Raw genomic sequence first — 12,937 nt, 5'->3', positions numbered from 1 at the left:
CTATACAGTTAATCAGGAAAATAAATCCTTGATTGCAACTTACGAAAATGGAGCAAACAACAACATCTAACTATAATTTTAATTATTGAAACTTATAAAAGAGAGACTGCTGGAAGATTTTATTCAGTCTGCGGGAGGTCATGAAACGAGTAAGATCTGCCTACAAAAACATACCGCACACGAGTTGGCACACATTACAGGCCGTACATTTTGTTGAGTTTTAACTAAATTTCAATTCTGGAAGATCATTAGCCCGCATCTCGTGGTCGTGCGGTAGCGTTCTCGCTTCCCACGCCCGGGTTCCCGGGTTCGATTCCCGGCGGGGTCAGGGATTTTTCTCTGCCTCATGGTGGCTGGGTGTTGTGTGCTGCCGTTAGGTTTAAGTAGTTCTAAGTTCTAGGGGACTGATGACCGTAGATGTTAAGTCCCATAGCGCTCAGAGTCATTTGAACCATTTTGAAGATCACTATATAATTTAGTGACTTTTCAACGATTGATTGGACAGGTAGTATGTAACCAGTATCAGAAACTGTGCTAAACTTGAATAACGCTCACTGTGACAACTACGAACTGTATGACCTCCAATAGTTAATGTGCTCATCATTTTTCGTGTTGATGTGACTGCTACACTTCAAGAACTGTGTTCCTCCGCCTCTGTAGCTGCGAGGACAGCGCGGCGGAATGCTGAACGAAGGGGCGAAGAGGATCGGGTACGATTACTGGCCGGGCTGGAGAGTCTCTCCGCTTGATTACTGGGTGTTGTGTCTTGTCCATACCTTCGTACCGTCATAATGGTCCAAACGGCTCTGAGCACTATGGGACTTAATTGCTGAGGTCATCAGTCCCCTAGAACTTAGAACTACTTAAACCTAACAAACCTAAGGACATCACACACATCCATGCCCGAGGTAGGATTCGAACCTGCGACCGTAGCGGTCCCGCGGCTCCAGACTGTAGCGCCTAGAACCGCTCGCCAACTCCGGCCGGCCGTACCGTCATAACTGACATTACTATTCAGATGGCTTAAGGGGCACGACTCTAAAGTCAATAAATGAGAAGAAAAGGACGGTGTTAATCTTTCGTTTGTCACATGTGATCTTTTGTGTCACTCCAATGTTAGGTTACTGTACTCTAACAGTCATCATCATAGTATAGAGCAGCAAGGGAGTGTAGTATGCGGCTAACCGCTTATCTGTGCGTAAATAATAATAATAATAACCTACATTATGGACAGGTAGATAATTTAAGAAAATTCTTTCTAGAACGAGCAGAAACTAGCAAAATACACAAAGCAATCACTCATATAAATACATCAGCTACACCATTGCAATTTCATAACCACTTCTACAACCCTTTAGATCACATAACATCAACAGATACAAAGAAAGTAAATTGGAAAAAGAAAACACTACATGGCAAGCACCCGTATCATCTAACACAGCCACACATAGATCAAGACGCATCCAACACATGGCTAAGAAAAGGCAATATATACAGTGAGACGGAAGGATTCATGATTGCAATACAGGATCAAACAATAAACACCAGATATTACAGCAAGCATATTATTAAAGATCCCAATACCACAACAGATAAATGCAGACTTTGCAAACAACAAATAGAAACAGTAGATCACATCACAAGCGGATGTACAATACTAGCAAATACAGAATACCCCAGAAGACATGACAATGTAGCAAAAATAATACATCAACAACTTGCTATAAAACATAAACTAATGAAACAACACGTTCCCACATACAAGTACACACCACAAAATGTACTGGAGAATGATGAATACAAATTATACTGGAACAGAACGATTATAACAGATAAAACAACACCACATAACAAACCTGACGTCATACTCACCAATAAAAAGAAGAAATTAACACAACTAATTGAAATATCTATACCCAACAACAAATATACAGAAGAAAACAGGAGAAAAAATTGAAAAATACATCCAACTGGCTGAGGAAGTCAAGGACATGTGGCATCAGGATAAAGTCGACATTATACCAATTATACTATCAACTACAGGAGTCATACCTCACAATATCCACCAGTACATCAATGCAATACAGCTACATCCAAACATATATATACAACTACAAAAATCTGTAATTATTGATACATGTTCAATGACCCGAAAGTTCCTAAATGCAATATAACATATACCGTACAGTTAAAAGGAAGTCACGCTTGATCAAGGTCCGCGTCACTGTCCATTTTTGACCAGACATAACGTCTGAGAATAGAAAGAAATAATAATAATAATAATAATAATAATAATAAGTCTCGAGTTGGCCATAAACGGTAGTTCAGTCAACCTCTAAGGCCAGTTAAGGTATGTGACTGTAAATCCATTGTGGGCCACACAGGTAAACAGGACTACGCTGCAAACTGCCAAGAGACTGATTTGCTGTCCCCACGCCCCTCCATACTGCATACTATTACGCCATAAGCATAGGATGACACAGCGGTCGGTCGGTGCCGAATGAGCACCTAGTATACACGGAAAAATGCGTGGACATAAAAGATAATGCTTCGCATGAATAAGCGAAACAGATATGGTAGGCACTTATAAAACATTCAGTTGTAAAAAACCGATTTTTTTCCTATTTACGTGATGAGGTATAATTGAAGTATCAACTGAGGAAAAATGCTGCAAGTATCTAACCTAATACATAAAAAAATGAGTGCTTCTTTGTGCTGCTTCTATGCGTTCCTATGCCATTTATCCCATTACAATGAAACTTTGGCACACGCCCAGGAAAGTTTATGTGGGGATACGAGTCCCGTCAACCCATAGGTATGGGAGTGAAAGGGAAACGACAGAGAAACTAAAGTGAGGAACATCTGAAGGAATGCCAATAAAAATTTGTTCGTATTGACTCTTATTTGCGTCAAATTATCGTGGGATAATATAGCCTAACAACTCGTGCGGATGGGGTTGAGAAGATGTGACATGCAAAAATATTCGATAACGACCGACATTAGGTCCAATTCCATAGTTTCAGGGACCGCTAGACTTCTTGGAGGCGGTCTCGATCACGTTTCACTCCTACAGCTTGGGGACGGAAAGAGGGGGGGGGGGGGGTGCGTGGTAGGGGGTCTTCAAGCAAGTAACATGTCAATATCTCTCCTGAAGGAATATCTTCCAAAACTGACGCAACTATCACTTATAATCCGTAAAAAAATTACTGTGACAGTAAGACAACCCTGGTATCATTATGGCAGAGGCATCGGGGTGAAAAGGGGTAATATAGCAGCGTAAATTATAAACGTCAGGAGCAACTTCAATCAAATTTGGTATAAACATGACTCACTCTTTGCGTAAAAGTAGTGTGGGAGTATGACGTCCCCACTAGCGAGGGATGGAGGGGACGATGTGAATGAGTAACATGTTTTAACTTCCGAAAATTGGCAGTCGGTATTATATTTCTTTGCTGTAAGTAATTGATTTGGAGTACTTTAAAAGTATGAAGCGCAATTTGTCTCATTTACGCTGTTCAGTGCATCAATCAAATTGTGAAAATGGGGACTGCAGCGAGCCATTTATTTTGCCGGTGCATTTTGGGCCAAAGATTATGGCACACAGCTTAATACCGCCGACGCACCGAATGTCTTCTCTGGAAACGCATGGTGTAAAATAGCGGAGAAACAGACAGTTGCCAACGGCGGTCCTGTTTCTCCAACAGACAATCAAATGGTTCAAATGGCTCTAAGCACTATGGGACTTACCATCTGAGGTCATCAGTCCCCTAGACTTAAAACTTCTTAAACCTAACTAAGCTAAGGACATCATACACATCCATGCCCGAGGCAGGATTCGAACCCGCGACCGTAGCAGCAGCGCGGTTCCGGACTGAAAACAGACAATCATTCACTGGCAAAATTACCAGTTTCCTCATAAAGCAGATGAAACTGTAGAGCGAAGTTAGCTACACATACAGATGAAATATGTTTACAAATTTGTGTTCAATATGTAAGGCAGAAAAATCAAAGGAATTATCTCCGATTGGGACGGAAATCTATAGATGTGATGTACATGTACAGGTGATTATAATATCAGGAAAATTGCATGGTTTATTCAAGAGAAGGAACTTCAGAAACTAAACATGTCAATAATACGTTGTTCCACCTCTGGCCCTTATGCAAGCAGTTATTCGGCTTGGCATAGATTGATCGACTTGGAGGGCCCCGCCCATAATGCTCGAAACTTCCTGAATTGGGGAGAGATCGAGAGGCCCTGCTGGCTAAGGTATGTACTTGGTAAACACGAAGATAAGCAGTAGAAACTCTTGCCGTGTGAGGACGGACATTATCATGCTGGAATGTAAGCCCAGCATTGCGTACCATGAAGGGACACAAAACAAGGCGTAGAATATCGTTGACGTACCACTGTACCGAAGCGGTCCTGCTATGAAGTGGCACTACAGACCATCACTCCCAGTTCTCTTGCCATACGGTGGGCGGTAGTCGGTTTGTTTGGATTTGAATTGTCTTCTATGATGAGTTCCTCTTCGAATTTAGCCCCGATGACCAGTGAAGACGTGTCTGGAGACGCTTGGACGCTTCCAGGATACCAACCTGACTGTCGCCCGCCATGCTGCCAGACGACCTGAATTGATGGTCAGGGGTGCCATTTATTTCCACACAGGACCCTTTTGGTTGTCATCCGCTACACCCTGAGAGCACAGCGGTACGTCGACGATATTCTACGCCCCATTCTGTTTAACTTCATGGCAAGTCATCCTGGGCTTACATTTCAGCAATATAATGCCCGTCCGCTTACGCAAGAGTTTCTATTGCTTGTCTTCTTGCTTGCCAAACCCTATCTTGACCGTCAAGGTCTCCGGATCTTTCCCCAGTTGAGACCGTTTGAGGCATTATGGGCAGAGCCCCTTAACCAGCTCGGGGCTTTGAAGATCTAACGGGACAGCTGGATAGAATTTGAGACGATATTCCTCAGGAAGACATCCAACAACACTACCAATGCCAAGCCGAATACCTGCTTGCAGAAGGGCCAGAGGTGGGACAACGCGTTATTTACCTGCTCAGTTTGTGAAGCTCTATCTCTTAAACATGTTTAAATGTGTTCGAATTCCTAAGGGACGAAACTGCTGAGGTCTTCAGTCCCTAGTCTTACACACTACTTAAACAAGCTTATGCTAAGAACAACACACACACCCGAGGGAGAACTCGAACCTCCGGCGGGAGGGGCCGCATAGTCCATGCATGGCGTCCCAGATCGCTCTGTCACTCCGCGCGGCTCTCTTGAATAAATCATCCAGATCTTATGAAATTATATTTGTCTGTTTTTTCATGTACGTCTCTCTCTCTCTCTCTCTCTCTCTCTCTCTCTCTCTCTCCTCTCGCTCTCTCCCTCTCTCCCTCTTCCACTCTCTCTCTCTCCCTCCTTCCACTCTCTCTCTCTCCCCCACTCCCTCTCCCTCTCTCCCTCCTTCCTCTCTCTCCCTCCTTCCTCTCTCTCCCTCCTTCCACTCTCTCTCTCTCTCTCCCTCCTTCCACTCTCTCTCTCTCTCTCCCTCCTTCCACTCTCTCTCTCTCTCTCCCTCCTTCCTCTCTCTCCCTCCTTCCACTCTCTCTCTCTCTCCCTCCTTCCACTCTCTCTCTCTCTCTCTCTCCCCCTCCTTCCACTCTCTCTCTCTCTCCCTCCTTCCACTCTCTCTCTCTCTCTCCCTCCTTCCACTCACTCTCTCTCTCTCCCTCCTTCCACTCACTCTCTCTCTCTCCCTCCTTCCACTCACTCTCTCTCTCTCCCTCCTTCCACTCTCTCTCTCTCCCTCCTTCCACTCTCTCTCTCTCCCTCTTTCCACTCTCTCTCTCCCTCTTCCACTCTCTCTCTCCCTCTCCCACTCTCTCTCTCTCCCTCTTCCACTCTCTCTCTTTCTCTCTTAGTGTATTATTTCAGTCACAAAGGTTTTTTTCTGTATATCGTTTCGTTTGCTTTATTCAGGAACTATTTCCTGATAGTTAGATGACTTCTTCCATAGAGCTTCAATGTTCTATTTCGACTCGTCTTTGTTCCTTGTCTTTCTTTTCTCAGAAGAAATACGTTTAGGTCTTCTCATAACACACTTGTGTTTCCCAACAGCAATGATTAGGACTGCGTCTTCACTGACGAGCCCACAATTCGATCTCGAAATACGTGCAACAAAACCGCCGAATTACTGATGCGACGAGTTTCCACAAGCGATGAACATCAGGGTGTACTGATTATTTTGCAAAGCGCAACACCCGGTGGGCGGCGATCTCAATGTGGCAGTAATAAGGACGGCGGCACAGGCAGGATCGCCGGGATTGGATTGTTAAGGGTCGTTACTGATTTCATCTGTGCTAATGATGCAATTGTCATTCGAAAGAGCGCTCGTGAAATCTATTGTACGCAAATCGGTTCGCGTGGCGCAAGTGCCCCTATCACATTTTGCCCGGGGACACCATAACGCTTTATGAATGGAGGCGGGCAATTTTGCGCTAAAATTAACACGCCTCTTCACGCCTGAATGCTGTCCGCTATTATATGCGCCCGTGTGAATATAGATAGTCTCTTTCATTGGTCAATAGTGGCAATAGCATCACAATCGGTCGGTGAAAATTTTTTCCCTACGTCTATAGATTCGTGCGATATTTCATTGGTCACTGCCTACATTACTCGTTAATCTATGATTCTGCAACCAAATTAGCGAATGAAATTTACATTCGTGTTTAAATATGCATACATCCCTAGGTAACTGTTCAAACTGTAAATAACAGAGATTGCTAAAAGCACTGCTGGCGATGGAAAACAGTGGACAGATTATTCGACAACATTTGCGTATGTAGTTGTTAATCCTCAAGATAAAGGTGCCGCAGTGGAGATGAAAATTGTGTCGTTTCAGGTCCCTCACATTTTTACTCAGGTGAGGCGAGCAGAACCCAAGCAATGGATGGAAGAGCTTGCTTAGCCCAATGCAGCGTACTTCAGCGAAATTTCCACTCATTAGGAATCAAATATGGAGGGTAGGACTCACTTCGTGGATGGACATTGTCGTCCGTCGGAGGAAACCCAGGTCCACATCCCTGTATAATTTTGCCCGCATCTCGTGGTCGTGCGGTAGCGTTCTCGCTTCCCACGCCCGGGTTCCCGGGTTCGATTCCCGGCGGGGTCAGGGATTTTCTCTGCCTCGTGATGGCTGGGTGTTGTGTGCTGTCCTTAGGTTAGTTAGGTTTAAGTAGTTCTAAGTTCTAGGGGACTGATGACCATAGATGTTAAGTCCCATAGTGCTCAGAGCCATTTGAACCATTTTTTTGTATAATTTTATCCTTACAGACTACACCCCTATTATAATGCCTTTGATGATTCATACAGTGATGTATATGCGCCTAAGATAATGTTGGCCCCAGACGAGAATAATGGCGCTGATGATGATGATGTGTGGCTTGTGGGGCGCTCTATTGCGTGGTCATCAGCGCCCGTACGAAGTCCCAATTTATATTTACTTTAAGGGCAGCACATGTTCCCACGCTCCCCTTTTGCCTTATGTCAACTTCTTGAACTCCAAAAACCTAATTTGGTGATTTCTGAAAATATTTCGTGCTCACACTTGGCTGCCCTGTTCGCGCGCTACATTCACTTCTTCAAAGTCCTTCCAGAATCCACATAAATCATTTAATACTGTATTGTGGTCTGCCGGCCGGAGTGGCCGTGCGGTTCTAGGGTGCTGGAGCCGAGCGACCGATACGGTCGCAGGTTCGAATCCTGCCTCGGGCATGGATGTGTGTGGTCCTTAGGTTAGTTAGGTTTAAGTAATTCTTAGTTCTAGGCGACTGATAACCTCAGAAGTTAAGTCGCATAGTGCTCAGAGCCATTTGAACCAATTTTTGTATTGTGGTCTAGAATTCCTAAGACAGTATTTGTAGGTAAAGACACATTGAATTTGGGTGTTTATGATGCAGTTATTTATTTAATGATGAAAATATGGGGACAGTTAGGCTGCTTCAAAAGTTAGGCGTACAACCTGGGGAAAATATGGTGGTGTCATGTTCCGAATTGGGTGCTGTCCGTGTGTATGAAGTGACTGATACCTAGGAAAGCAAGAATGCACTCGAGGAATGCTAAGAGAGCCAGGGAGGATGAAGAAAATGCAGGTGACCCAGGATATGGTGCAGGGACGTTCTAATGATACTAACAAACTATATTCATCTTTTAAACTAGATGCCCGAGTTTTTACTTTTTTAATGATTAGGTACCTTTTTTTCAGGAACTTACCATCATAGAGCAGTGAAACAACTTACAGAAACTGGGCTGAAAATCAACGATGCATTTTTAAAAGAAGTTCAGTTTAATACTGTAGAAATTAGGAAGCTGGAATATGTGGAAAAAAATTAGGAAGCTGGAATATGTGTAAAAAAAATTTTACAACTTGCAGAAATTCTCTAAAAAATAATTATGCAAACACCTGATCTACAAAAATAGGTGAAGGGAGAGAGACTCTTCCTCCACCAGCCATAAAAATTTCATAACATTATCGTGAACTGTTTACTAGATAAATGTACCTAAGATTAACAAATTTAACATTGTAGTCATGTAAGGTACGATGCACCCTTAAATGAGGCAATGTGCCACTTCACTACCCCGTCTACATTGGGCTACTTGTGATCTCTCCTCAAGTCTTTCAATGTCCGTGAAGTCTTCAAAATGTGCTCGCTGTGCTATTCACTTCTCTTGGTTTCCAATTCTGAATTCTAAACGCAAACAATATCCCACTAGAACACAGAAGACCTCTGCAGACAAACTAAATGGTCTCGTACCGTCACATAATGTATGTCACTTGTTTCTGTGTACGCAACTCCAGTTTACTCCATACGTGTCGCCATCATGTAAGGTTTACGGAAATCTCTAATAAAACTAAAGGATATTTCTCTACGTAAGCAAATAAGACCCACTAAAGCGTAAAAAATGACCTGCCTGGTCATTTCAGCTGTTGTTCACCATTTAAATTTTGCTTCTTTGTTAGCTACACCCGCAACAGAAATTCAAGTTCACGCTAATGCAAAGACCGATGTGGCAGAAGTTGTGACTGACATCCTCATGAGCAGACACTATCCACTTCTTATGTGTGCAATGTTGGTTGTGATCTGTCCATTTCACGAAGAACGATACCCGCGGTTGCCCTTCATGCTGTTTTGGAGTACTGCTGCGCGATCTGGGATCCTTACGAAATAGGATTAACGGAGTACATCGAGAAAGTTCAGAGAAGAGCAGCACTTTTTGTATTATCAAGAAACAGAGGAGACAGTGTCACTGACATGATACAATATTTGGGGTGGACATCATTCAAACAAAGGCAGAATCTTCTCACGAAATTTTAATCTCCACCTCTCTTGTCAGAGTGCGAGAATATTTTGTTGATGCCGACCAATATAGGGAGAAACGAGCATCAAAATAAAATAAGTGAATCAGAGCTCGCACGGAAAGATATGGGTGTTCGTTTTCTCCGCGCGCAGTTCGAGATTGGAATAACAGCGCATTATTGTGAAGGTGTTCCGATGAATACTCTGCCAGGTACTTAAGTGTGATTTACAGAGATCAGTGTAATTATAGATGTAGAAAATCGCTGTATTTACTCACAACAGTCTCTCCCTGAATCAATACACAGTTGATATCTTTTTAAATGTGTTTTAAAACAGTCACTGTAGTCCTTATTAGGAATTGCCTGTAGTGCTGCAGTAAAATTTTCTTGGATATTCTCAGATGCATCGTAATGGTGAATTCCCATTCCCAGCTTGAGTCTGGGGTACAACCAGAAGTCAGTTGGAACCAAATGCAGCGAGTACGGCGGGTGATCCTGAACTGTAATCCGTTTGCTGGCCAAAAACTTCGTTTTGTGGACTGCAGCACTGTTGGGGTCCAGTCGTGGCAGTGCAGTGGCTAGCACACTGGATTCGGATTAGGGACGACGATAGTTCCAACCCGTGTCAGCCCATCCTAATTAAGGTTTTCGTTGATTCCCCAAAACGCTTAAGGTAAATGCCGGGTTCGTTCCTTGGAAAGGACACGGTTTTTTTCCGTCTTCATCCTTCAGTAATGTGAGCTTTTGCTCCGGCTCTAATGACCTCGTTGCCTCCATTGTTGTGGAGGAGCGACCAGGTACCTGCCTCTCAGTATCCGGGTTGAATTCGGCGAATTCGCGCCCACAAACACAAAACTTAGCACAGAACTTTGTGTTTCCCCGCTGCTCCACCGCCAAGTGGCAGACGTGTAGTGTTACTTTCGTGGCTAGGACTCTTACTGCAACGATGCTAGTGCTTTGTTCATCTACAGGCTCTAGTTGAGACTCAAAGGATCGAGCACTGCAACTCGTCATGACATGGCATTGCAGTTTGGATTTTCACACGTACAGTCGTATCGAAAGTGAGGTACACTGTGTACGCCAGGAACAAAACTGGCTCGGAACTTTATGGACGGACGGTGTACAAACGTAACCAAAAACTCAAATATTTTGTCTAGTATGTAATTACAGACCTCTGAAATTTCAAGCAGAAACATTTTTCCAGCGACAGGTATATGTGACGGAATTTGTAGAGCGCTCACCTGGACGCGCGCCTCGCTGAGGTCGAGCCGCATTGCGAGCTCCTCGCGGGTGAACACGTCCGGATACTGCGTCTTCTCGAAGGCGCGCTCCAGCTGGTGCAGCTGGAACGTGGTGAAGGTGGTCCTGGAGCGGCGCACCTTGCGGGGCTTGGCTTCCTCGGCGTCCGCCTCTGCCGCGTCCAGGTCTCCGGAAGTCGTCGAGCCGCTCTCCGCGCGGCCGCAGTCCGTCTCTGCAACACGGAGTGGGAGCGCTCAACCCGACATACGGTAGTCATCCGACGGCTTCATATCCCCACCTTGATGGCGTGTACAGGTACAGCTGCCCATGCAGCTTCAACACGATACCATAGTTCATCAAGAGTAGTGACTGGCTTATTGTGACAAGCCAGTTGCTTGGCCACCATTGACCAGACGTTTTCAGTTGGTGAGACATCTGGAGAATGCGCTTGCCAGGGCAGCAGTCGAATATTTTCTGTATCCAGAAAGGCCCGTACGGGACCTTCAACATGCGGTCGTGCATTATCCTGCTGAAATGTAGGGTTTCGCAGGGATCGAATGAAGGGTAGAGCCACGGGTCGTAAGACATCTGAAATGTAACGTCCACTGTTCAAAATGCCGTCAACGCGAACAAGAGGTGACCGAAGCGTGTAACCAAAGGCACCCCATACCATAACGCCGGGTGATACGCCAGTATGGCGATGACGAATACACGCTTCCAATGTGCGTTCATCGAGATGTCGCCAAACACGGATGCGACCATCATGATGCTGTAAAGAGAATCTGGATTCATCCGAAAAAATGACGTTTTGCCATTCGTGCACCCAGGTTCGTCGTTGAGTACACCATCGCAGGCGCTCCTGTCTGTGATGTAGCGTAAAGGGTAACCGCAGCCATGGTCTCTGAACGGATAGTCCATGCTGCTGCAAACGTCGTCGAACTGTTTGTGCAGATGGTTGTTGTCTTGCAAACGTCCCCACCTGTTGACTCAGGGATCGAGACGTGGCTGCACGATCCGTTACAGGCATGTGGATAAGATGCCTGTCATCTCGACTGCTAGTGATACGAGGCCGTTGGGATCCAGCACGGCGTTCCGTATTACCCTCCTGAACCCACCGATTCCATATTCTGCTAACAGGCATCACAAAAACGTTTCACCAGGAAACGCTGGTCAACTGATGTTTGTGCATGAGTAATCGGTTGGAAACTTTCCTCATGTCAGCACGTTGTAGGTGTCGCCACCGGCGCCAACCTTGTGTGAATGCTCTGAAAAGCTAATCATTTGCATATCACAGCATCTTCTTCCCGTCGGTTAAATTTCGCGTCTGTAGCTCGTCATCTTCGTGGTGTAGCAATTTTAATGGCCAGTAGTGTAATAGATTTCGTATAGGAATGTGTGTGCGGTAGTGACACAGTACAGAGCTAGCGTGTACAGCAGTATGAATCACAGAGAAATGGAAAGGTATGTAAAGAGAAGTGACATCAGAAATTTATTAATAGTTTACAAGAGGTGCTCGAAAGAGCGGCCACCAGCAGTGATACACGAATCACATCGACGGCGCATGGTTCGGCGTACATTAGAAAAGACGTCAGGTATGTCGATCACGTGTCCAGCAGCAACAGATACGCGGACAACTAGATCTTCAGATATGACTGGACCCTCGTACACCAGGCTTTTCGAGCGACCCTACAAGAAAAAATACAAGCAGGTTAAATCGGGAGAATTTTGTGAGCTCCATCGTGCTGGAAGCACATTCGTCTGTGCACAGCTAGGGGAGCTTCGTCCAGAAGTTCCGATAAGGCCTCCTCTAGGAAGATGACGTATGTGTGGCCAGTTAAACGGCTAGGTAGGATGTACCGTCCTACTAAGTTACTGTGCACAATGCTTTCCCACACATTAATGGAAAACCTTTTTTGGTAGACGTATGTATTGTGCCATGTGGATTACCATGATCCAGCAGGTGAGAACTGCGGATGATCTACATACCCGACAGCGTAAAAGTAGCTTAATCAGTAAATAAAACATCTGTAGGGAATGTTTCATTGGATGCAGTTTTGCTGTAGATACCAACGAGCAGAGCTGAGACGTGGAAGATAATCGTCATGGATCATTGCCTGCACCTCTATAAATTACACGGATGCATTCCTCTTCATGTATAGTCATCAAAATTTGATGGCTCACACCTAGCGCACGTCCTACAGCTCTGGAGCTTCTCGAAGGATTACTCTCTTTAGTATACTTTCTTCCATTTAATGAATTTTGTGATATCTTCCAATGCCAGTTCTGTTCTGGCGTAATCACAAGCGCCGGAACGAAGATGAGGAACTCAAGACCAG

General features: G+C 44.8%; 1 protein-coding gene across 1 annotated transcript in view; it reads right to left on the bottom strand.

Annotated features, from left to right (window-relative positions):
- The window catches only part of LOC126088254 (retinal homeobox protein Rx2-like), a 263,361-nt gene that overhangs the window by 54,300 nt on the left and 196,124 nt on the right, over nt 1-12,937 (bottom strand). Inside the window, exons 4-5 of the mRNA XM_049906384.1 lie at nt 11,532-11,563; nt 10,604-10,831 (exon numbers count right to left, since the gene is read on the bottom strand). Coding sequence (XP_049762341.1) covers nt 10,604-10,831; nt 11,532-11,563 — 260 coding nt within the window. The remainder of the gene's footprint in view (nt 1-10,603; nt 10,832-11,531; nt 11,564-12,937) is intronic.

The sequence above is a fragment of the Schistocerca cancellata genome, chromosome 6 (assembly GCF_023864275.1).
Source record: "Schistocerca cancellata isolate TAMUIC-IGC-003103 chromosome 6, iqSchCanc2.1, whole genome shotgun sequence".
NCBI classification, from domain to species: domain Eukaryota; kingdom Metazoa; phylum Arthropoda; class Insecta; order Orthoptera; family Acrididae; genus Schistocerca; species Schistocerca cancellata.
This window is presented reverse-complemented; position numbering and strand designations above follow the sequence as displayed.